General features: G+C 40.3%; 1 protein-coding gene across 8 annotated transcripts in view; it reads right to left on the bottom strand.

Annotated features, from left to right (window-relative positions):
• MITF (melanocyte inducing transcription factor) overlaps positions 1 to 26,911 on the bottom strand; it is a 200,823-nt gene that overhangs the window by 66,683 nt on the left and 107,229 nt on the right. For 5 of the 8 annotated variants that reach the window (XM_080913645.1, XM_080913644.1, XM_080913641.1 and 2 more), the window contains one exon: positions 11,519 to 11,768. In XM_080913645.1, the coding sequence (XP_080769771.1) occupies positions 11,519 to 11,768 (250 nt within the window). The remainder of the gene's footprint in view (positions 1 to 11,518; positions 11,769 to 26,911) is intronic. The other 3 variants (XM_080913646.1, XM_080913642.1, XM_080913640.1) reach the window with 1 other exon arrangement.

Here is a 26,911-nt window from a genome sequence, read left to right on the forward strand (position 1 = left end):
CTGACAAAATGCCCATGCATCCTCTGCAGTTCAGACATCCTCAGAAGGCTCGGTAAGCGCTATGAAAGTGTGACATGTGTAGGTTGGCAAGGAACCTGGCCCGAGAGCATGAGTAAGATGTGTGACTAACAAGTCAAGAGCTGCCTCCACACTCATGGCTGAATGGAAGGCGCTTGGCACCTCTGGCGAGGGTGTCTCTTCACGGCTCTCTCCTAAAGGGGGTGTTTAAAAAAAAAAAAAAGACAGGAAATGGCAGCTGGGCATATGTGACAGTGAACCTGGGTCAAAAATTAAGGGAAATAAACTAACAAGCAAATCATTTCCGTACGGGCAGGTGTAAGATTGCAGCTTAGGGGTGATGATAATAATTACTGTGTTCAGTGATTATACGTAAGTTACTGGAAATTGTGAATGTACATGTGGGTTTTCAGGTATGTTCTTTAGTGTGTAAATGTTCAAGAGTGTGCAGGTACACATATATGTAGGTACACATTCATATATATGTGTGTGTGTGTGTGTGTGTGTGTATATATATATATATATATATATATATATATATATATATATATATATATATATGCAGATATCAGAGATAAATCTTGGGTTTTGTTTCTCAGGGGTCATCTTTTGAGACAGAGTTTGACACTAGCCTAGAGTTCACTAACAGGACTAGGCTGGCTGGTCAGTAAATCCTAGGGATCTGTCTATCTGACCTTCCATATTACATGCTCCATGCCCAGCTTCTCATAAGTTACTGGGAACTAAACTCAGGCCCTCATGTCTTCAATCGCTCTACCAAGTAAGCAGCCTCCCCACCTGGATCATTATAGATTTATTATAACCAATAAAATAGAATTCTTCCTGATGACTCTTGTTGTGCTCAACAGTGTGCTAAATCCTTCAGGCTCTGTGCTACCCAATCCAATGGTCACAGGCCATATAAAGCTACTGAGCCCTGGGACTGAGACCAAGTCATAAGAAGGAGCTGAATTTTATATCTCATGTAGACCTAAATTGAAACAAATATTCAATTTGGTTGCTGGAAATAATTGTTTAACATCCCCCATGCTGTGTGTGCACTCAAGTGCATGGGTATGTGTCTGTGTGTGCAGGTGATCGACTTTAGATGTGTGCATGTTGCCACACATGTAAACTAAGAAGACTTGCTTCTCACTTTCTAACCTTTCCTAAACAGGGTTTCCTGCTCTTGCCCACCCTGCTATCTGGCTTGTCAGTTTCTCAGGGCTCTCCAATCCCCACGTCCTATATTCCTATAAAAACACGGAGAAGAGACACATACATGCTACTTTGTCTAGCTTCTCACGGGCTCTGTGGATTACAATTGACTGTGGTTCTCATAGGTTCTTTGGTTTATGTATGACAAACAGTCTGCCTGCTAAACCATCTCCCCAGTCCAGTTACTCAAAAATCTCCTTTACAGAATTAAAAACAACTTTGGTAAATGTATGAACTCTTTTGATATCCAAACCCAAGTCAAGTCATTCTGATGAAATTTAGTCTTCAAACTACGATATGTGAGAGACACAAAATATATACCTAAGTTTGAGTACAGCATGAGGCTCATTACAAAGGTGGAAAAACTTGACAGGTTTGCAGATAATTCTCTTGTAACAAACTGAAATAGCATTCTAGATATACCGGGTAGTGTAAAACCTATTGAAATTAATTTTGTCTGTTTCTATTTGTTCTTTTCTGTGAGGACTCAAGGCTCTGGAGTCAGAGCTTGGTTCTCCACTCATTTGTGTGATAGCACCGGGATGAATCTTTCATTCACCTCTCACGACTCCCCAGAGCAGACGCTACTGCCCATAGTTTACCGATGAGGATACTGTGGTCTAAGGAGCAGACAGCCATGACCACTGTGTGTGTTACTGGGCTCAGCCTAGCACTCATTTTCAAGAGCAGCTCTGACTGTGGCCACATCTCAAAGCATAACGGTAAATATGCCACTTAGCGTGGGAATCTGACATTCAGGTTATTACTTTCTAAAACAGTTAACTACACATGCTATGAGGCTGCAATCACAAGGTCTTGTGCACCCCAGAAACTCAATCTTTTGAGATTAGCCTGTCTGCCATAAATATCAGCAAGAATTTAACAATACGAGAAGATCATTACTGCAGCTTGCACCAGATGAAGGATTCGAATTAAATTCCATCAAACCACACTGAGGTGACACACTTTGACAAGCTCCTTACATCCACCCCCCACCTCCCAGGAGCTTGCATTTTATTTTATTTTTTTAAGTTTGCTCCCCCATTCTTTCCATCAAGGCAAAAAGAGAAGGCCCCATGAAATGCTGAATGGGGTAAAAAGAAAGTGCGCCCAAGTTAATAGGTGACATGGATGGACTCTTAGAATCTGTGAAAACACAAAACCAGGAGGGCACATTTCCCTCCCTGTACAATCTCCCTTTTGTTGAGGAGCCAAGTCCCCGTCTTGAAACGTGTGGGCAATACATCAGCAGGCATTATTTTAAATCAACCGGTTTTATAAAATAAGCCAAGAGTTGAAAGAGGCAGGACTAATTACCAACATTCCTTGATGAATTACTTGGCGGCGTGTGCTAAGTCAATGTACGCCTGTGTCTTGATCCCCAATTTTAGCCTGTACTTATTTCCCAGGAGGTAAAAGGAACATGTGGCTAATTAAGGCGCCAATCTCCACAGCCAGTAGTACTCAAAGGTAAGATTTCTTTGGGGAGGAAAAAAAAAGACAAAAGAAAAGGTTCTTTGCCTGGTACTTATTAATCTAATTTTTACTAGTTCACTAGAAAAACAGAGTTGATCTTGTCACCTTTAGGCAGTGTGAAAAATGCTACATATTTGTAAGTTAGCCAATAAGAACTTACTAAGCCTTTCCTAACTGGCAGGAATGTCTCTGGTTTGTCACTTCTAATTAAGTCTCAACAAAATTTCCAGCCTCTAAATTTTAATTATATAAAACCCAGAGTCAACAGGGGAGATTACAACAAAGTTATGTATGCCACAGTAAGTGAGGGAACAATCTGAATTGTCCCTTTTATTTTAGGCCTCTTCACAACACTAAAATTATTTGAAACTGAGTGATTAGATTCCTTTTGCTCATTTTTAATTGTAGGGTCCCTAAAACTTCATCTTGCTTCTAGACAACTTCAAGAACTGTATGATGAACGTGAGTCTAATAGACCTACCCATCAAAGGAAGTGTGCTCCTCAGAGAATAGTAGGTGATTAGGAACTCACCAAACTCTTAGGTAAAATATATTAAAGACATCCACTTTAATTACATGAAGATCACACAATCTCAGTCACCTAGGTTTGGTGTCTCATGTATGTGTGTGCATGTGTGTAGAGGCTAGAGGTTGACATAAGCTGTCTTCCCTGCCAATCTACACTTTATATTTTGAAACAGGGTCTCCTGGACTTGGGACTCACCAGTTAAAGCTGGGCTGCCTGGTACTGTCCTCTTATCTCTGCCTCCCCAGAGCTGAGATTGCAGGACTGGGTGCGAGGATCAAGCTCAGGTTCTGATGTTTGCAAGGCAAGCACTTCACCAACTGAGCTATTATTCCAACACCCTAAAATCACAAATCTATTTCAAGGGAAAACAGTAGCAGAGCCTTTGACTCCTATTATATCCAACCACAGCAACATCCCAAAAATCTCCAGAATAAATAATCTGCCTTTTCTGGACCATATTCTGGTATTATCAATTTTTAAAAATTAAATTCATGTATATGAATGAAATGTAAATACATTCACTGTACATATGTCTGCCTTCATGCCAGAGAGAGCATCAGATCCCATTATAGATTATTGTGAACCATCATGTGGTTGCTGGGAATTGAGCTCAGGGTCTTTGGAAGAGCAGCCAGTATTATTATCCACTGAGGCATTGATCCAGCAGCCTCCGCTCTCCAGGTGTTATCAATTTTAAAAATAGTGATTAAAGCAACTCTCTCTAGAACATTCTACGTTAACTGCATCCTGGTTTATGTGCTTTCTATACATCTCACATAGGTACAGTACTATAAACAAGATATGACAAGCTGGGAGATGCATGAGGGATGGTACAGCTTTGAAGTTAGGCTGATAGTCAAAAAAAAAAAAAAAAAAAAAAAAAAGCAATAAGAAGAGACACGTTCGGAACAAGAGCCAATATTCCAGTACTGATTGCAGCCATAACCTTGAGCAAAGTTTCCGTACTAATTCACATTGTTTAACACAAATTCCAGCCATTTATTTTAGTGGGGTGAGGTTAAATTTAGATTCTGCTTACATGCATCCAAATTCTCTCTTGTTCTAAAGCACACTTACATTCATGAGTAGTCTTTTAAGCTTATCCTTTCTTTAACTGAGATGAAACAGGTGACATTTAGGAAGAGGATTGTGACCTCCTTGTGCAATAATAAAAACATTTCTACAGTTGACATTCACTTAAAAGCAAATAGAAAAACAAGCAGATTTTAAGTACTAAAGCAATGCCAAAGGTTCTGATACTGAAGGGACGAGATGAGGGAAGAAAAACAACAGCAGCAGCAGCAACAACAACAACAACAACAAAAACAGGACCATGACTTCGGGGGAAATTCCTATGAGGAGTGAATAAAACCATTTAGAACTACACCGATATCGCTGAATAAAGAAACAGACAAAGCACATGAACTGGGGTAGGCTGAGTCATTGAAATCCTTAGAATATAAAGATCCTGGCTTAAGATTTTCAGATGTTGCTGTAAAAAATCCTACTACTACTTTTTCACTCATAATGACAATGTAGTCACTAAACCAAAAAGTACCATCATGGTCAGTGTGGTGAGACAGAATTCTTACATAGGAAGAACACACACAGTTCTTAGGTCTCATGTATCTTGGAGACTAGAAAAGGAAATTTAATCATTCACAGAGAAGGTCCTGACTAATCCCCAGTGAAAATCAAGTTGAGCTCAAGAGATTCCACTGTTATTTCTATCTGGCTTCCCACATTATTTAAAAGCATTGTTTCTGGTGGTCACTGAGACATGCTTGGACTTAGAGTGAGGGTGCAGTAGAAAGTATAGAACGTGGGCTTAACAATAGCACTAAGGTCAGAAGCAATCTTCGAATGTCTGTTCACCTACCTGGGTTAATCCTATATATCTACAGTGCTGGTAAGAGAATAATGAACTAAATTTTGCCAAGTTTTCAGCCTGCCACCTAATATGGCTACAATCAGTTCCAGAAGCCAGTGAGGCTATCTTGCCTTCCCTCCATGTCATTAAAGCAACTCTTACCAATGTTAAAAGCCATAGCCAGGAGGTCTGTAATGGACAAGTGCCATCAGTTCATATGTAGCCACATCACTTGAGGGGCTGAACATGGCTATCTCCTTCCTTAGAAGTGTACTGGGTTACTCAATCTAAGAAAGATACAATCTACTAAGTAGCCAACTAAGTGCCTGGGCTCAGATCCTGATAAATACTCAGACTTTTCTGACTTTACCAGGCCTATCTAAGTCCTCCATGCCTGTCCATGCATCTGTTAAACAGAGGAGCTAACAACAACCTCACTGTCTCTGTAGTACTGTAGCCAGTACTGTATCACAGTAAACACCAAGTGCGGTTGAGGGGAGACAAAGGTCCAGCCAGAATGCAGAAGCCACAGAAATCCTGGCCAATGTTCTAGAAGCATGACAGGCAGGGAGGGGGAGACTCTGAGGATTCAGCAGCAATGTTGTACAATCTTTCCTCACTAGTGAGCCTCTTAGACCTTTCTGGTGTTCCGGTCACTGTCCCTCCTTCTGTATTGATTTCCCAAAAGTTTAGCAGACACACCAACACTACTTTCCTAGCTGTACAGTGAAACTGTGGAGAGCAAGAAACAACTGTGGCATCTATGGTGTGTGTGTGTGTGTGTGTGTGTGTGTGTGTGTGTGTGTATACACATGGGTGTAGATGTCCATGTCATACCTGTTGTATGCAAGGGACCAGAAGAGGATATCATGAGTACTGCTCTATCACTCTGCAGTTTTCCTTTGAGACACTAGGCAATGAGAGGAGACCTGGGCTGACAGTCATAAAGTCCAAGGACCTACCTGTCTCTGCCCTCCCATGACCAAGAGTTACTGTCACATACAGCCACTCCCAACATTATGTTTTCTTTGGTTTTAAACTTAGACCAATCTTGCGCCTCAAGCATGCTCCTAACATCTCCTAACCCTGGACATTTTTTCTTTCTAAGAACCAATCTTGTTTCCCTTAATAGTATGATGCTACTGTTGTTGAGAATGTATGATCTACAAGCATTATCACATTAAAGAGAATTCACATTGTAGAATTCACTAAACTGCCCCCTCCCTGGCACTCGCCCTCACCCTAAGACCTATCCCTTAATACTTTCCTTACAATATTGCCCTTACCCCAGCTAGTAGAGAATTGTCATAGGTGGAAGCAGACTAATTCTTCCTTTGACACAATAACATGAGAACCCTTCTTTCACACAAGACACCTGAAGGGACTCCAGGTGGCTCATGGGACAAACTAAAGACCCTTCTACTCTGTGGTTAACATATCCACTAGGCACAGACACCAGTGCCAATCTGAGGAAAGCAAAGAGAAATCTAAGACTCTGATCAAAGCCCCTGGCCCTATAAAGCCCCCAGGTCACATTAAACAAACAAGCAAACAAAAAACCTCAAAACAACTATGAAAACTGGCCTTGTGGTCATAAAAGGAGAATCTCATCCCATTTTTTCCCCTGACATCACCAGGTAAAAGTGCAACTAGAGCTAATGTTTTGGTATTTTGAGAATGAGAAATTTAATTTGTAAGGCTGGATGTTTTGTTGTGGATAATAAAGTAATCACTATTTTTTGTGTAATGTTTACATAACAAATGTAAACAGGAAGGGCCTTGTCTACCAAACACTGAATTGCTAATTACAGTGGAGGCAGAGACTCACCAGAGAAGAGTGGGGGGATTGTGAAGTTTCAAAAGTAGAGGCAACCAATACCCAGGGCTGTGTCTACATGCCCAGCACTGCCTATTGTATCTCACTACACTGTGCTCTTTTGAAAGGCAATGTTGGCACTGGAAAGGGGAAATGGCAGGAAGGCCACTGTTCCTACAGGAAACAAGAAAACTTAGAAACCATGGTTTCCTGGTGGATTTTACCTCCTTTTGTGGAAATCTGTTGGAAGATAATAAGCAAAGTCTCCAAATTCCAGAAATCGTTCAGTGGCTCTTAAAAATTAGGAAAATTACCTTATGGGTAAAAATGAACAAGTCTAAGACTCTCTAGGGAAGTTAAAGTCCCTGCCAGGGCGAGGAGGAGGGTCTGTCTGTAGGATGAAACAGTCTCCTCCCTCTAAATAATGATGTGGTCTTGAAGACGTATAGTTTCATGCAGAATCACTAGGACATCAATATTTACGAAACTCTCTGAAATGGAGGCTTACAGTCCATGTGTGTGCCATGACTGGCAGCTTGAGTATATCAATATGCCTCCATTAGCTGAGATGTAACAGGTCATATCTTCTGGGGACAGCTATGGATCCTGAGTCAGGACACCAACGCAAGCTGACCTATGAGAGGTCATGTCTTTCCTGCCTTGAATATCCACGGTGATGAGACTCAGGTTCCTCAATACCAGCTTAAAAAATCATGAGCAAAAGTTACGTGTCTAGTTTGAGACATAGCTGATACGTTTATGTACCATGCACAATGCCCAGACTATCACCAGCACTCACAGGAGTTTCTCCTTAAATGTGCAGAGCACGAATGAGAGGGCCACCCCTACATGTGCAGGTTCACAGTCTGCAGCGTGCAGGGGCCTGGGAAATGCAAGTCTAGGTTTGATGAACAGAAAACATTATCTCTAATAGGTAAGCAATTTGACCAGTTCCTGAAATGATCTGGAAAAAGAAAACAAAAATATTTTAAATGAATTCCTTCAAACTCAATAATATACTAAAGTAGTATTGATTCAAAAACATTCTCCTTCATCTACCAACACTTTCTTCAAAACAGAGAATGGAAAATTTAATGTACAACAGAAAGAACAGCCAGTCTCTTGATCTTTAAATTAACAAAAGAAGGGAGAGAGTTGGGACAAGTTCTGGGTCCCAACAGAGAAATGAATATCAATTATAAACTACTATTAGGTTCCACACTGCCTGAGTCTGTGAAGAAGGTAACAGGGAATTAAACCGAAGACTTTGACAGATCAGAGTAGCAGCTGCTCCAATAATCAATTACTGATAGAGAGATGAGCCAGTGACAAGAGAGGCTTAGTTAGTGTGTGAACACCAAGTCTGTCCATCTGTGTGTGTGAATGTGTGTGTGAGAGTGTATGCCCATTCTGACTGTAATGCTTCTGTAGATAATGATACCCACCATAGCTAAAGATCTGTCCCTGGTGACTCTGATTTTGTTCAGACTGAGTTCAGCCTCAGTTTTTACAGCTCACCTGCTGACAAATCTTCTACCTATAGAAGAAAGTGTCCTGTGCCCCATAAACAGTTCTTACCAAATTTTTTAATTCACAATTTAAAACACAGAGTGTGCTCGCAAGTGTGAAAATCTGTTATGTACCCCTAATGTCACTATTTATGGTAAAGAAGCCTCCTTGATCCCAAATAGTTAAGCTCGTTCTTAAGAAACCAAGTCGGCACCTCATTAGTGTGCAAATACCTACAATCAGACTCAGTACTCCATGTTATCCAATGTGAAAATCAACGTAAGGATTAAATGCACAAATTAATGAGGTGGATATAGAATACAGAGGTTACACATCATAAACAATGGCATGTACTGGGGAAGAAATGATGGGAATTTTCACTCTCCAATAAAAATTCCAACGAATCCAAAGTTTTCAGATGTCAACAATTTTTAAACATGCTTCATAGAGTTCCGTTGTTTAAGGAAAATGCTGCCAAAGACAAGGATTAACCTGAAACACTGATTTTGCTTGTCAAAATGAGTAGTTCAATCTGATAGTGGGTTACTGGTGACAAGACTTTGTGTATTTATAAAATTTAGACTTTAGCATTTCTTCCTGGGTGTTTGTAAGAACGCACTAGAAAATGTAGAGACTTAATGGGTCTTCTCCACCTCCACAGCTGCCTGCCTTCACTGAAAAGTGGGTATGCACGACCTCTGCCACTCAACACTATACAAACGAAATCAATCATTTACTAAGGCTATGCTGTCAGAAACATGTCTTCAATGTAGTATAGCATATCAGAATGCATACATACAATTAGCCTATGTTTCCATTACGAATGTTTGGAAATAAATACAATTGTCCAAGATTAAACAAATCAACTATTTAACTATTTCCCTATAGCTATTTACTTTACAAAACTGTGTTCTATGATCTAAAGTTCACAAAAAAGGGGGGGGGAGCAGAATGTATGGTGGGGGGGGGACTTATAAAGTTGAGGTCAAACATTCTCAAGGCATCACCAATAGGAAACTTGCCTTAACATTTATGTTTGAAAGTCCTGTTTTAATTTGGTCGTTGGCTTAAAAGTACCTAAGGCTAACTAGTAGCTCTCAGTTCCCTACCATCTGTTAGGCCAACAAGTCCTTCTCATTCCTGAGCCATGGGCTGACCCTTTTATATAACCCAAGGAGATGCCTCAATTTAACACTCTCCAGTTAAACAGAGGTAAAAACTGTTCAGAGCACAGTAAATACAGTTAACCCGGTGGTGGCTCTTTTGGCCAGCTCATGTCTTTTAGCTTTACAACTTCTTTGCTTTAACTTAGAGCATTTCCCTAGCACTCTTTAGTTGTGGGGAGACTGCAGTTCAATCCAATGTTACCAGGAAAGTAGAGTATAAGGGAAAATACATAAATTATTTAAGTTATTTAATATAGATGTTAATTGTAATAAGGCTAAAATTTAACATTATAAACATTTAAAAAATAAATAATTTTTCTCATAATATTAAAATGATGTTTCCACATATTCATTTTGTGATAAATTTTCCACCACCCAAAATAACTACTCTTGTAGAAAAATCAATTTCAAGTAAACACATCTCAATACAATTAAACATTACCTTCAAGTCTGATGTAAACCGCTCTACTCAAATCCATCTCACTTCCTCTAAAACTTGCTTTTTTAGTTAAAAAAAATTTAAGATTATGGTGAATAAAACAGATACTCTTCACTGCAATTTGTTATTATAAAAGTCACAGTATATAAATAAAGTATAAAGCTCTTACAAACAGAAAACAATTCAACCTGTTTCAACTTAAATAGGAATAATTGGCTCTACTCAAGCAGAACAGAGAGGTTTCATGTATAGGTTATTTCTACAGCCAAAAGTTGTTTTCACTTGACAGGGAATGGCGGGAGAATAAGAGTCATAAATGTGGCAATATTCAGAATTTTGTTCATATTTAAGTAAAATTTTATGCAAAACCAGTTGGGTCATTTTGCTCCAGCAAAATTTCAACTGATTTCTCTATCAAAGAGTTCTACAATAGGGTCATTAAGTTTAAAAATCTTTGTAAATAACTATGTAACTATGTGCTGCTTACAGTTACACACCGCTGTTTACTTTAATAATAAACTGTAAGTAGGGGAGATGGAGGGGTTTTTGTTTTGTTTTGTTTTGTTTTGTTTTAGCACAAGAGTAAAAGCAAAAGCCCGACAATGAATCTACAGCATGTGGAGTTAGTTCACAATGCTTAATGAACAGGAACACTTGGCTCTTCAGAATGAGTCAATTAAGTGAATGGGTAAAAAGGAAATAAGACGTATGCAAGTTTCCCTACTTCTAGTTTTTCCTGAACCAGTCATATTTACAAATTGAAATGTTTGTGAAACAGGGCAGCTCCCCATGAGTCAGGGAAGACAATGCAGGGTACAGAACTCTGTACTTCGACCTGCTACAACTTCCTCTAGTAATTAGGAAGCTATGTGTCTCTGCTAGAAGGATGTTAACAAGCTCCTGCAGTTTCCACTCTAGCAAGAAATCAAAGAGACCCAAAGCAGACAGCTCGCTTCAGTAAAAGGATTATGAAGTCTGGTTCTTAGGGCACAGACAGAACGCTTGACCACAGTTCTCTTTCTGAAGAAACTTTCTAAAACAATTAACTTCTAGGGCCAGCAGGATTTGCTAACTGAAGAGCAAAGTTAAAGTGTGGTCCGGAATGCATTTATGAAGACGCGCACACACAAGTTTCTAGAAGAGGACTCTTTCAGGTAACTCTTATGCATGAAACTATTTCCAAAAAAAAAAAAAAAAAAGAAAAGAAAGAGAAATGCCCTTTGTTATAACAAACATCAGATTCCATTTTGGATTGGCCATGAAAATGTTGACTGTGTCCATCATCTGCAGGCTGCCATAATATTTAGTTAGTTCAAAGGCTTCCTTTAAAATACAGAGCCTCATAGGAGCCACTGGAGGCGATGCTTATGAATAAGACTAATAGCACTGCAAGCAAAGACACAGTCCAGTGACTGTGACACCTAGGGTGTACAGAAGGGACAGGCTGGGTCCAAACACAAGGGCAACACTCACATACCTTAAGGACTTCCATCGGCACCTGGGTGGCAGAGGGAAGGGTGGTGGGCACGCTGACGTTTATGGCTGGTGTCTGACTCACGGCCACTCTCTGTTGCATGAACTGGGCTGCCTGCAGCTTCTGCTGCTGCTCCCTGCGCTCCTGCTCCTGCATCTGCTCACGCATGAGTTGCTGTCGTAGCAAGATGCGTGATGTCATAGTGGAGGAGCTTAACGGAGGCTTGGAGGCCCCAGAATGCTCTGCAGAACTGCTGTGGGGAAACCAGAAGGCACACAGCATTTAGTATCCTGATGAGACTCATCATCTGCATCGCGGGGTATCCTAAATGCCACCAAACTAGGAGGTGAGTTTGCACAGATATAATCAAGGCACGGCATGGCACTCCATATAATTGAAAATCAAGAGGTGACAGGATTCAAGTCATTAGGGGTTGAGTTAAAATAAGTCAGGCTGATTGCATCCAAGGATTATTATCAAATCACTTATTTCTTTTTGACACTTTATGCCACATACGGTTCATTACCACTGAATACAATGGTGATATATCCAACAAGTCAATGGCACGCAACTCTCCACAGATAAAAATCAAACTACTTGATTTGCTTTTTAAAAAATAGCTCAGTCTAAACAACTAATGACTCCTCCATGTTATCTAAATTCCTTAAAGATGTCTGATATGCTAGTAAGGAAAGACTATTACTGGAGAGGTTTGGAAGACTGGGTGACATAAATCATTACTGAAAGAAGCATCTGGATCAGATGTGGACATTGTGCCCCTACCCTTGTCCTAAGAGAAGCTGAAGTGACAGCCCAGCTCTTCCTCCTGCTCTTCTTTGTGTGTCTTTCCTTGAGACTCATCTGGGCATGTCCACAGTTCTGTATTTTCCCCATGAGGTCTACTGAAGGCCAGGGACTCACTCTGTTTACCATCATCTGACAGGCTTAAATGGCAATGAGTGGGTACGAACAGAAGAGCTCCTATTTTCCTTAGGTGTGGCTTTAGGTTGTTTATCTTGCCAACTCTTTGCTATGAACAAATTATAAACCTCTTTCTGCCTGGGTTTTTATATCTGGAAGAGATGCACTCAGCTTTTCATCCATGTATAAAAGTGGCAGCCTGCTCTTTAAATATCCACCGCACCTCTCAGATTGGAAAGCCTCCCTCCTAAGGACTGATGCTGTGAGCTTTAGATAAAGCAATGCTTATAACCCCGTATACAGTGAACATCATCCCAATAGATGTTTATGCTGGCTGTTACTACCATCTAATATGGGAAGCAAATTTAAATATAATTATTCAGATTCTGTGCAAGCTTATGATAGAAGATTTCAACTTCTGGGAATAGGAAAAAGTGAACATTGGAGTCCATTCTGCTTTGGGCAGGCTTCTGAACTACCCTCCCTCTTGTCTGCGAACTCCAGCACTGTGTTTACCTTCTGACCAAAGACAGAAGTCCTGAGGCCCCTGGCCATGTCTGTGTACAGCCTGGGGACAGTACCGCTGCACAGTGCCTGGATATGCTACAGACTCTGTGCCACACTCCATGTCAGCCCCAAAAGACCTAGAAGTTTATTCATTTTCCATGTAGAAAACTGGCTCAGTAAATTATAATAAATCACAAATGTACTACCATGTATCTACTAAAATTTCATAAAAATAAAATTATTCATATGAATAAAACTATAAAATAAAATATTTTTAATTGAGGTGGAAAATATCTATGTAGGGTCCAATTTCTAAAAAGCATATTTTGGACAGGAGACACATAATTGAAATGTATTATTATTATTATGCTTTAATAAAAGTATATTAAGCTAAAAATAACTTATTTATTTTGTTCCAGAAAGTTCCTTGACAAGTAATTGTCCAAGGAAGGAACTCAAAAGTGAAAAAATTCGCATACAAAGGCTTTTAAAGATTTCAAAATAATTCTAAATAACAATCCTAAATCATCTATTTTTTTTAAAAAAAATAGGACCATGGTTAATTAATAAAATATGAATTCAATAACATATTACCCTATTTCTTTGAAAATGCACAATGAACAGCAAAGTAGCATACACATGCAGTAAGTATAAATCATAAAGTCAGATTCCAAAGTGGATTTACAGGCTGATTCAGACTTCTAAGCTCTGCATGCATGTGTAAATCCACAAAGCACCTAGCAGGGAGTGGACGGGGCACCCACACTTGCCTGAGTGGGGATGGACTTTGGAAAATCAATGTTCCTTTAGCTCTTCTCCTTTAAGCCATAATAACACCAAAGTAATTTTTCAGAGGCAGTATACACACTAGACACTAACTAAAGGAAATGACAGGTGATCATCACCGCTCTGCTACAAGAAAGGAGACTAGAGCTATCAGACAGTACTTCCACTACAGGAAGGGACCGCAGTGACCTAATCCAGGATATCAGCTCTCCTGGGTGTCTTCAGCAGCCCGAAACATAAAACATCTTTCTTCTGTTTTCCACAGGATTCCCTACAGACACACAGGGAACGATGGGCAAACGGTATTTATACTTCACTTACTATCTTACATTGTATGCTCATCCACACCACCAAAATGTCCCCTAGCAATTGTTCTGTTAACCTAAAGCCACAATTCGGTAGCATGGAATCTGCTAAAAAGAGCATCTAAAGAAAATGTATTTCCCATTTTGGAGTATGTCTTCAAAGCTCAAATGTACTTTCCTAAGCCAAGAAAGATTGGAGGTGGCTACTTAAAAATAAGTAAGTGGTCTTACTATTCAGAGCCTGTCAGGTCCCAACATTCTCAGAGAGAATGATCCTTTTGATAAAAACAAGAGCAAACCTTTGTGCAGGAGCAAAAGGAGCTGTGGCATAATCGTGCTAATTAACTGAACAAGAAGAGTCACTGGCTGCAATACCAGGGGGAAAATCCTTTCAATTAATAGTAAAGCATCCCAGAGACAAATTAAAATGACTAGTTAGCAAGCCCACTTCATACTTTAACCACAATAACAACATCATTTAAAGTGTCTTCTATAATAGTCTATCAGGAAAAAAATAATTCTGACCTATACAATTGAACAGTACAAATACAGGGAAACCATATAAAAGAAACAATATCAAGCTTTTTTTATATTTATATAAACAGAGTAAAGCTCAGCTAATTGACAGCTTAACAAAGGCTTCTAAAGGGGGTAGTGCAACAGAAGCATTTGAGGTTACTTAACTATGTGCGCATGTACATGTGCATGTGCACACACATGAATACACACACACACACACACACACACACACACCCTCTAGGATTCTCAGCCTGGCTTACCATCTTTGGAGTGTCTACTTCTCTTAGAAATAATTGAATCTATAATTGTCACCTTATGGACAAAGACACAAACAACTAGATTTTACTCCATTTGCAAGACAAGGGAGCCCAGTGTGTGAAAGCTGTGTAAGAGTTCATAAGGAATGGAAGTTTATGTAAGGAATATTCCAAGTGGCTAGAATGACTGCTTTTAAAAATGAGGACTTACTGACAAAGCCAGTGATGACATACATGGAGAGATGTCCAATGTGTCTAATTTTAATTGCTGACTGAGCTCATCCCTGGGCCCATGAACCTGAGCTCTAGCTAGATAATCCTAATTCTGTGAGTATGATTCCTTTTAACCTGATTATGTGAAGTTCATTGATTCAGTAGCTATTGCTAGATGCTGTGGACACCTAGCTCCCCACCCCATAGGGAAAGCCCTGGCCAGATGCCTGCAGGATGTCAATTATCTGGACTGCTAGATTCTGATTGAGTGATACATGGGACGATGTACCCCTCTCTCTCAGATAGATAAGCCCACAGGCATGGCCGCGAGTCCCTGACTCTGTAGCTGAACAAGTTCCCAAGTGTGGGACTTGCTCCATACTAGTCAAGGAAGAGGACCACAAAATAAACTCAGGTTCTCCTTCAGCCACTGCTGAGGAATGTGAGCTTTAATGAGCCATTCAGCCTTTCTGAGTGTTACCCAAAGCTATCCCGAGACACTGTAGGGACCTCGTGAGTAAATGTTAATTTGTTCATTGCAGCAGGTGGAATGCATACAAACAAGGTATGGACCCTTCGAGAGGCCTCTGTTCCCACCCATTTTGATGAATTCACATTTGTAGTTTTCAAAGCTTCCTCCTCTATGACAGTAAAGGGCTAATGGACAGGGTTCTATCTTACTGGACATATTCCTGAGTCCAAATATTGTATTCCTTAAGCTTTAGCAGCCACTTAAGAATACCCATGTTTAGAGACCTTTACAATTAACACAGAAATGATGCTCTTCCAGGCACTTCAAGACCAGACTGGGTTGAGGTTGGGTTCTATACTGCTTCACAAGTGCTTCTATATTCTTCAAATGGGACTGCCAGTCTTTTATTAATGAGACGCCACACACCCTGATCTGCCTCCCCAAGCACTTCCCACTTATTCACTTATTAATGAATTCACTCTTCGTCCCTTCATAACACTATATTCTATTTCCCCTTCTTTGGAAGATGCCTCAACTACTGATATTTTACTCTCTTCCTGATCTCCATGGATGCTCTGAATGATACACACTTAATTTGAAGCTTTAAGGCTAACATCTACAAGTAAGAGAAAGAATACAATGTTTGTCTTTTGGGTGCTCGCTAAACCTCACTAAGGGTGATTGTTTCTAACTCTATTCACTTATTGTGAATTTCATTTTTCTTGCCAGTACCAAGACTGGGCTATATCTTTCTTAGTTATTGGCCAAAGGGGTTCCACAGATGCCCCCCCCCCAACACTATAGTCTATTGTGAATCTGATCGGTAATACTTCACAACCTGACAGTAAAGCCCTATTGCCAAAGACAGTGTGTATTCATGTCATTAAGACTGGAGAGGTTAATAGTAATCAGCTGGTGGTTTTCCCCTCTCTGAGTGGCATTAATGCTGGGCAGTGTTACATATGCTACCAGAGAAGAAAATAACCATTCTCCATCAGCTGTAAACCCCGTGAACTATAGCAGAGACCTGCCTACAAGTCAGGCCACTGGGATAATAGTGATGCCACGTTATTAGAGTAATCCACCACTTTTTAAATTGGAATTAAGGCCTACCCTATGAGATGAAATTCCTGTACAACACTACTAAGTGGAGGCCAAATGTGTTAGGTATCCTCAGAGAGTTAGAAATGATTGTGAGCTCCCTGACTTATATTCTTGAAACTCGGGTATTCTGTAAGAACACTCTTAATCTTGAAAACATCTCAGTCCCACACTCTTCAATTCTTGTTCACTCTGTCCAGTGTGGATTCTCGCTCATACCAAGCTATGAGCAAGAACTTTTTAGTCAGGTAGTGATAGTACATACCTTTAATCTCAGCTCTTGGGAGGCAGAGGCAGGAGGATCTCTATAAGTTTGAGGCCAGCCTGGTCTACAGGGTGAGTTCTAAAGCCAAAGCTAGATAGACAAACCCAGTCTTGAAGAAAAGAACAAAACATAAAAAGAACTTTTTTAAAGGCATAAAGTTATTCTATATCTACTCACATAATTCCACAGTCACAAAGTAAGTTGTCTCTTGTCTAGACAACATTGTACTGGATTAAAGAATATTGAAAGCTTCAGGTTGCAATAGTTTAACAATCTCTGCATGCTTAGAATATATCCACCAAGACCCAGAGTTCATAGCACCAGACTGAAAAGCAGATGGAAGTGCACATTATCATACACAGGCTGGTGAACGAGTGGACCCAACGCAGTAGGGAGGCAACCTCACAGGCTACTGTCAAGGCTTACTGTGCCCTCCCATTATGCATGGCCCACTCAGTACCCTGTGTGAACACCAACTTCACCTTGTAAAGCCAATGTCCCTTCCTTCCCTTCCTTTCAGCTCATGGATGCACATAGCAGGTCTGGCTAGTCAGCCCTTCTGTCCTCTGTACACAGGGTAAGAAAGGGGCCTACAGTGGGTTCCATTTCTGACTGCAACTATGGCAGTAAGGTAACCCTCCTTGAAAACTAGAACCCTGCCAGGAAGCGACGAACGGCGAGTTTTGTACATCTATCTCAGACTACAACCAGCAATGTGAAGTAAAAAACAAAACAAAACAAAAACAGTACCAGTAGCTGCAGGAAACAAAGAATAAAAGAAAGGGCATTGTGTCCATAAGGCATTTAAGAGATCAAGCCGACCCTGAAGTCTGTGTAACTCTGAACTACCCCTAAACACTGGTTCAGAAAGGCTGGTCCATCTCTACTCTAGTTTAAGATTGTTTGATATATCTTAGAATTCCACAATTAGAAAATAAGAATTTCACATACCAAAACTTAACCAGATTCAAATCTATAATAACTCACTGAACATCTGTCCAGTTAGAATAAGCATTCAGAATAGAAGCTGTGAAGCTTCACATTAAATTTTACAACTTCAGTATAGACTATAATTTATGCATTTGTCCACTACCAAAATCAAAGACTCTATGACAGGATTAGAACTGGAAAAAAATATGGAATATTACTCGGCTCAAACAAATGAACAAACAAAACAAACGTGAAGTTTAGAAGTCTACCGGGAAAAAATCCACCGGACTTAAAGTGTGTCTGTGTGTCTTGTGTCTGTGTGCACTGCATGACATCAGCCAATCTCAGGAAAACTGCAGATTCTTTCTCACATATGAAATCTAGCCAATTAGATAGTTGCGTGCAAACAAGTGAACATATGGATACTGCATTTTACAAGAAATCTTAGTAGCTCTCTAAAAGGAAAATCAACATTTAGCTCAAGAAAATTCACATAATGTGGAGGTCATTCATCCCTTACTGAATGTGCTTGAACGGGACATGAGTGTCATCCAAATCTGTGAAATTAACATTTACACACATGTAATGAGAAGCCTTGAGGGCAGAACCAACTATACACATGAAATCCATTCATGTACTGCTCACACATATAGACTAGAGGTCATCTTGTATAATAGTTTTAGCTAAACCCATTTTTGAGGCAATTTGTTAGAAGTCAAGTGTGAATTTTCCCTCACAACTTAACAGGGCTCTAAAAGCTTTGGATTTCAAAGCACTGCAGATTTTTATGTTGAGGATGTTTAGCCTGTCCTCCCTTCTGGCTTTGGCTAGTCACACTGCTACCAGTGCTACCTAGATTTCCATGAGCCACAGTAGCTACATGCCTAAACCTGGCAATGATGCTTAAGAAGGAATGTCAGGTGGTAGTTCCAGAAACTGAATAGACACTTGCCCTTGAGCCATCTGCCATGGAGTCTCCAGTAATGTGGCTGTGCTGGCTGGAGTTACAGTGGGAATCAGGACCATGAGGATGAGCAGAGACTTCAAAGTCAAGTGGTATTGGACCCTTTTAGACCTAGGGAAGTTGGTTCCATTGACAGCAGAAGCAATCATGTTTTCTTCATTCTGTACACTTTCCAGCATGCAGACAAGTGTTTGAGCAAATTTGGTATCTCTCTTCTAACAAACATTCAACCTCATGGACCTTTGGGCCAAGGATAAATATGACTGAGTCACCTAGTGATCTAGGATCACCAATGTTTCTTTCATTCACAGAATTAACCTCTCCATTTCAGGTTGGAGATAATTCTTACCATCAGTGAATCTATGCAACGACTCCCCCCCCCATAGGTGCCATATTGCCAACTGTGAATTAGACATAGAGAAATACATCTGACAAATTATATATATATATATATATATATATATATAATATTGCAGCATCCAGACGAACCACAACCCATTCAATGATCATCACTGTTAGTTATTGGTAATTCAGAGAAAGAAACAGGGAGTGACTCACTCAGCATAAAACCAGAGGAATAGACCAGGTTACTTGTCATTTCCAGTGACAGTATGGCAAATAAGACAGATAAAAGAACAAGCTCTGGCTCCAGCATGCCTGGAGTCCAGTCTGAGCTCTGTCACACTCTAGCTGTAAGACCTCAGCAGGGTTTGTACTTACAGAAAGTTTAGTTTTTCCATGTGCAAAATGGCAATGGAAGAGGGCTTTTTGACATGTAGCTGCTGTAAAATTGTCTTAAGACAGTTAAATGCTAAGTCTAAGAACAGAGCTCACAGACTATCTGGACAGTGCTTAAAAGACACGGCAAGTTATTTTACATGGTGTGTGTATACACGTGCATGTGTGTGTGATGTGTGTGTATGATTTGTACATGTTTCTGTGTTGGAGTATAGGCACATGAGTATCATGGCATGAGAGTCAGGGGCAGAGAACGAGGATGGGGATCAGTGCTTACTTCCTGCCTTGCTTGAGACAGGGTCTTTTCACTTCTGTACATGCCTCGCTAGCTGACCCATAGGCTTCCATGTCTACCCACTGAGCCATCTCCCCAGCTCAACACTGTAATCCCAGAAAAACACATTTGTTGAACATCTTAATAGCCCCAAAATAGTGAAAGCTCTTGGGTTATTTTCAAAACAGACAAAAGTCTAGAATGCTCCTTTCTGCTGTGATGCTCACTTGCTTTCCTGGCAAGAAATACACAATTAATTCCCAGGCAGGAAAAAAGTTAATGGAAAACAGCTCAGCACACAAGTTTTGTCAAAGACATATGCTAGAAAATTCATTCAGAGAGTTTGGAGGGATGCATATTCTTGGGACAAATATTGTATTTAACTAGGGAAATATTTTAAATTAAGAATTAATTTGGGGACAAATTCAGGTCTGTCCTAATGCTGCATCTGCAAGGTAAGTTTGATTTGGTTTCATCCCTTAGCTTGCTGAAAATCAGAAGTAAAAACATTTGTGGGTTGTAGGTACATTCCTGCAGGGCATGATTCACAAAAAAGCAGGCACTGTCTTCCCAACTATTATCTGATTTATAAGGCAGAGATTTATTTTTAAAAATTTCAGCATAATGGTATTTCAAATGCATAATTATATGTACTTTGTTCATAAAATGCTCTATCATTTTAGAAAGATGAATAATTAGCTGTTTTAATGACACGTGGGATGAAAATGTACAAGGTATCTATAAAAGCAAACGTGAGCAGAAATAGAAACGATTTTCAGAAGGACCCTTTACAGGCCCGCTTAAAGACCCATCAACTGCAAAGGACGGACTGTTAGCCCGCACTTCAGTTTTGGGGAAATTCATTTTTAAGAATCAAATTCTAAAAATAGTTCTGCTACATCTAGTATTTTTCCACTCTTCTTCTGTCTCAGAGCACACCTTCACCAGCCATGGAACAAATAGCTTCTCTGACTTAGTCAGAGCCCCTCTCCTGACCCAGGAACACTGGTAAGTAATCATTAAGCTCCAGAAGTGGCTTTTGCATAAGTTAATCTGCTTGAGCATTGGCTCGCTTGGAGACCCAGCTTTCAGTATTGTTTCCTATCTGAGGGAGTAATATCAAAAGTAGGTGCCGGTTGGGGAAGGGGTCTTATCTACTTAGTCTGTCTCCATTTGCTACTCCCGTGAAACTGCCACTTCACCTTGTTCAGCATGTCTATGACAGGGAGGCCATGCTGATGTCTGAATGTTTTGATCTTGCCATCAAGAAAAATAAATGAAATCACAAAAATACATATTGGACCGTTTTTTACAATGCTACTGCTACTATTCTATGGTCATGAAATTAGCCCCCACATACAAACAAACACACACACACACACACACACACAGAGAGAGAGAGAGAGAGAGAGAGAGAGAGAGAGAGAGAGAGAGAGAGAGATGGGGGAGAGAGAGGGAGACATCTACAGTATTTACAGCAGGGCAGTTTGGGGAAATATGACACTGAGCATAAATCTTCCTAAAGAAAATGCCTTTTTATTCATAAGAAAACTGGACTGTGATCTATTTCATAACTATGCATCAAGCTCTGCCCTAACCCATCTTTTAAACTCAGGATTTTCCCCCTGTCATTATCAATGACCCAAACTCCATTTTAAATGAGAAGGCTCCGTTTGATCCCTCCTCCCCAAATGAGCTCCTGCCCCTCATCACCCAGTCACAAGAGGTTAGAGCTGCGCTGATTAAAACCACAGTTGCAAAGTCCCAGCCAGTATTTCTAATTCCCAAGCCTTCCTTTCTGCATCAGAGAATGATATGCTGCTGTTAAGTGGTCCCAGAATTATTTCCAGAATAAAACTTCACTTACAGATACAAGCTTTCAAAGGAGCAGGGAATGAGCATCTCAAATCTAAGCGCCTCCATCTTTTTTCCTTTAAGGTGTTCTGCAAGCCCTTGGCGAAGAGTGAAAGTCAAAGTTACTTCTGGCACTGGCTGTGTCACTAGGGGTGGCTCCTGATAAGGCCCTGGAAACTCCAATCCAAACACAGCTCTACGCTAGAATGGAGCCTGGTGTCTGTCTGCAATAGCAGACCTGCTTAATCCAGTACCTATGGCACCTGAGGGGCAAAGCACTCCTTGCTCTGCACTGGGGGGCGGGGGACACTCCTTGAGCCAGGCCAGGCCAGAAATGAACACAGCAGCCAGGCAAGCTCTGGCAATTCTGACTGGACCTTCCCCAGCTTGGGCACCAGTTCAGGCTTGCAGGGGGACGCATGCTTGCAGGGGACATATGTCATCAGAGAACTTGAAAGGAGAAGGAAGTCACATACTGGAGGATTTTTAACACTTAAGAGACTCATAGAAGCGGGCAAGGAAGGCTATCTAGGAGAGTAACTGCCATTTCAGCTGGAATATATCAGCCTAGCATGAATCTTTGTCTATTTTAAACTATACACACAGTTTTGGTTGCTGGACAAAGAGCACCTCCTACAACTAATAGGCTATTGATCACACAGCTTTTTCCCCACCCTTACATCTACCCCAGGAGTAGAAAGAGGCCTGTGCTGACCTCAGCCTGGTGGAGGGAACACACAGCTGCTTCTACTGTTGCCAGTCTCCTTTAGGACACACAAGTCTTTAGACCAATCATCTGTGTATTTTAGACTGGCATCTGACCAATTGTGAATACATCGGTATACAAGAAAGGAAAAACAAACAAACAAACAAACAAAAAAAAAAAAAACAAAAACAGCAATATATGTGCTCAAAGAGAAAACACTTTAAAATGCAGACATGACAACATCAATGTTATCAAATATTTATGCTACAGGCTGAGTGAGCACAGCAGAGCTACCTGACAGTTCTGAAAAGAGCAAGGTTCTCCCTGTAACAATTCAAAGGTCACGACAAAGACATCTGACACTGACTAGCTGTGTGTCCCCTGGGCAAGTGACTTTGCCTTTCTCTAAATTAAATGAATAAAAAGCTTGCTCTTTCCACACATCATAATGCTACGATGTAATGAAATTATATTTTGTAAATGAGCCTTCAATAATAGAAAATATTCAACAAGGGATTTTAGCCAAAGAAACTCTGTGTGTTCCTTGTTCATTTATTCTTTCTTCAACTCTCCTGCTTGATAAATACTCACTGAATAGCTACACTAATTGAAGTACTGTACACATTTCTAAGATTTTATAGTCCAGTGGGAGACCATCCTAAATAATCATGTTGGTCCATGATTGCTCATTCGGAAGCTTCATGATATGAAAACAGGTGAGGTCAGATGGGCTTTCCCTAGGCGAGAATCTGAGCTGAGGCTGGAGCTGGGGAGGGGATGAAGAAGAGTCTTCAATTTAGTGACAACAGATGTAAAAGTCCAAAGTGGGAGAATTAGCAGGAAAAGTTGCTGATCCTAGAATGAGGGACAAGTGTGGTGTGTATAAAGCCCAAGTGGTGGCCAGGTCAGACCATGCCGGATCTGTCAAGCCGGTGAAAGGGGTCACTGATTTAGTCCCTGGTGAGAGAAAAACACCAAGAGGTTGTCAGTGACTGATGAGCTCTCAGTGAGATTTTATATCTGGTTGCTATGTGAAGAACCAATGAAAAGATAGGCAATAGATGCTACTAGTGGTCCCAGTGGGAGGTTATAATAGCCCAATGAAGTTAAGAAAGATGGTGCCAAGTTAGACAAAAGCTAAGAAAGGTCCCTCGTTTTTTGGTAAAGCTAGTGGTCAGTAAATAGAAAGAAGGCAAAAATTAAATTGCACCACAACCCTGGTGAATAGTCACTAGGCTATTTCTACATGCAGGAACTCTTCTTAGTACTGTAAGAAGATCACTGAGAAGCTGCACCTCTCCTCTTATGAAGCTGCCACACACAGGTTCATTCTCAGTATTCAAAAAAATCCATGTTTAGATCCCACCATTTACTGGTATAAATGCACTAAACTTTCTCTACTCCGGTTTCCTCACCAGTCAAAGAAGAGATAATTGGCTGTCTTGTTGCTGACTTAAGACAGGAAAGAGGTAATACAGCCAACATGTTCATCATCACCGTTGTCCCATAAAAAAAATCAATAGGAAAATATCCTGTACAGTTCTGACTGTGGTCAGCAGCGCCTATTTTGGGTCAGCGCTGACCTACCTAGCCAAGGGAACAGAAAAGAGTGAGAGAAAGTATCAAGAAAGAGATGCAAGACAGAAAAAAAGAGGTAAGCCTTAGCATATGAAGCTCTGTGTGGGGTTGCATTTTCAGAGGATCCAGGCAGACTTGGATACTAGCTTACATGTGATTTATTAATGACTATCTACAAAAAAGCTAATCTCTTCCAATGGCTCTGAAATATTGACCATAAAAGTCATGGGGTCAATTCTAGACACTACAACACAACACAACACAACACCAAATGTTTCCCTGGTCGGTTCAGCCAACAGCATGGTCTGACTTTTCCCTTTAATTATTTCCATACATGTTTAAATAAAATTCCTGTTAAAGGACATGTGTATATTTCATCTGTGGTATCTTAAGAAGATTTTGATGGTGCCCATGCTCTCAGAGAAACTTCTTGGACACAGGACTAGACGGATGGTCGAGTTGAAGGTGCACATGTGTCGTCATCTACATGTCACCTATGCAAATATCCCCAATACAAAAAGTCATCTCGCAAGTCATCACGAAATTAATGATTCAGTAAATGGCTCTGGTGAGCCCACCATGTCTACTAAAATGAATAGCCCATGGTTTGATGGTCAGAAATTTCTTGAAATGAAACCATAAATGCTTTAGGGGCTGGAGAGAAGACTGGATAATAGAGGACATAGCTCAGTGAGTGAAACCTCAAAAGCCGGATGTACTGTTACACACCTTTAATTCCAGAACCTAGGAGGATCTTGTGAATTCAAGGCCAGCCTGGTCTACCTTGTCAGTTCCATCCTGGCCAGCCAGGGTTACAGAGTAAGACATTGACTTTAAAAAAAAAAAAAAAAGTGTTTGCTACCCAAACTTGATGACATAAGTTCAATTCCTGAAGCCACATGAAAATCCAGATATAATGGCAGACATCTGTATTTCTAGCACCACTAGGGGAAGATGGGAAGCACAGACAGAAGTGGCCTGAAGTTCGTAGACCAGCTTGTCTGGAGTTCACTATGCAGAACAAGAAACAAGGCAGAAGATGAAACATGGCTCTCTGAAATTTTCCTCTTACCTGCACATGTGTGTTCTGACATGCAAACGCATGCATGCAAACACCCAGAGGGACAGATAGACACATGGGGAGATTAAATACAGTCTTTAATATTATTTTAAAGGGTGCTTGATGTACAATCATGAGGACATGGGTTTGTGTCCCAGCACCAAGCTAAGAAGCCCAGTAACTTCTGGACTGCTGTGATTGGTGCTCCAAGGACCATGGAGACAGGAGGATCTCTTTCAGCATTAATGGGAAAACGCAAGCCTCAGATTTAAGAAGCATCTTTGTCTCAAAAGGAATATACAGTAATAGAGGATAGCACCCAATGCCATTTTGTGACTTCTGCATATATGTGCACACATGGGTATATACACCTACACAATTACACACAAATAAAAGTAACAATTTATTCATATTATGTATACGAATGTTTATGGCACACACACACACACACACACACACACACACACACACACACAAATGTAGATGACCATAAGAAGGAAGAAGTTATTGGATTCCCTATAGCTGAAGTTACAGACATCTGGGGACCACTTGATGTGAGTGCTAGGAGACAAACTTAAATCTTCTGCCAGAAAAGTATGCACCCTTAATTTCTGAGCCATCTCTCCCACTTCACAAATAAAAAGTAAATCTTGTCAGCAAGTTCATCGATTCATTTATTCAATTTATATTTACAATGTCCTGAGTTTGTGCACATTTGTATATGCATGTGTGCACAAACATTCAACATTTACTTGAAAAATACATTTAAAAATGTCGGGTGGATAAAACAAACAAAAAAAGCAAAATAAAATTATTACCTGCCTACCAATTCATTTCAAATAAGAGTTATTTCTCCTTGTCCTGAATTGCAGTAAATCAACTAGAGTCATCAGAAAGCTTGGTGACCTTTCAAAAATAGGCCTTAGCTAAAATGGAATTTAAAACAGTCAAGGATCCACGTGACAGCTACCTTTTCCTACGGAGCTAAACTCGGATCCTGGCAGTAGGAAAAATCCAATCACTAAAGAAGCGATAAGAGTCTTCACTTGTTACCCTGTCTAAACTGTATCTCAAGAAAAGCAAAGTTACACCTTTATCAAAGCTCAGGATTCTTATTTTATTTAGAGATTAAATAATCACTATCCCCAAAGAATGCCCCTTTCTCCTGAAAGTCATCGCTCTTTTTAATGAACTCCTCAGCCAGTCAATAGCATCTGAGTGTTTACTGTGTGTCATAAGCTATAGGGACCCTACCAATGACTACCTTTTGCACACAATGTCGGACTTATCCGGCTCATCTAAAAACACCCAGTAAATGGCTCTCAAATCAACGTCTGGATCAAAAGCACTCAGGGTACCTTCTACTTACATTATACCCTTACATAGAAAAAGAAAGAAAAAGAACAGATCCTAAAATACTGGTGTCAAGAATCCTTTCCAAAGCAAATAAGTCAATGAGACTCTTCACGGGTCTGGCTTAAAACTCTGTTTGCAGAAGGGCACCCACAGAGTTCAGCACTGAAACCATCAATATACAATACACTATAGAGAGAGGCTGAAGAGGTGGCTTAGCAGTTAAGAGCTCTAGCGGCTCTTCCAAAGGACCCAGGTTTGATTCTCAACACCAACAAAGTTGAAGTCACATCCATCTGTAACTCTAGCCTCAGGGGATCTGACAACCTTCTCTGGCCTCCATGGGTACCAGACATTCAAGTGGTGCCTGACCACACATGCAAGCAAGACACCCATCCATGCCAAATTTAAAAAATTGTACATTTTAGATATAGTCCTATTATTATATACTGTATACGTCATCTCTAGAGAGGGCAGGAAAAAAACTAAAGAACAAAATATCCCTTTACTTGCTGAATAAAACTTGCTTGTCACTACAAATTCCAATAATCTGCTTTGAATATTTATGAAATCCTTAGGTCATCCAAAAAAGT

The sequence above is a fragment of the Micromys minutus genome, assembly GCF_963924665.1.
Source record: "Micromys minutus genome assembly, chromosome: 3".
Taxonomy (NCBI): domain Eukaryota; kingdom Metazoa; phylum Chordata; class Mammalia; order Rodentia; family Muridae; genus Micromys; species Micromys minutus.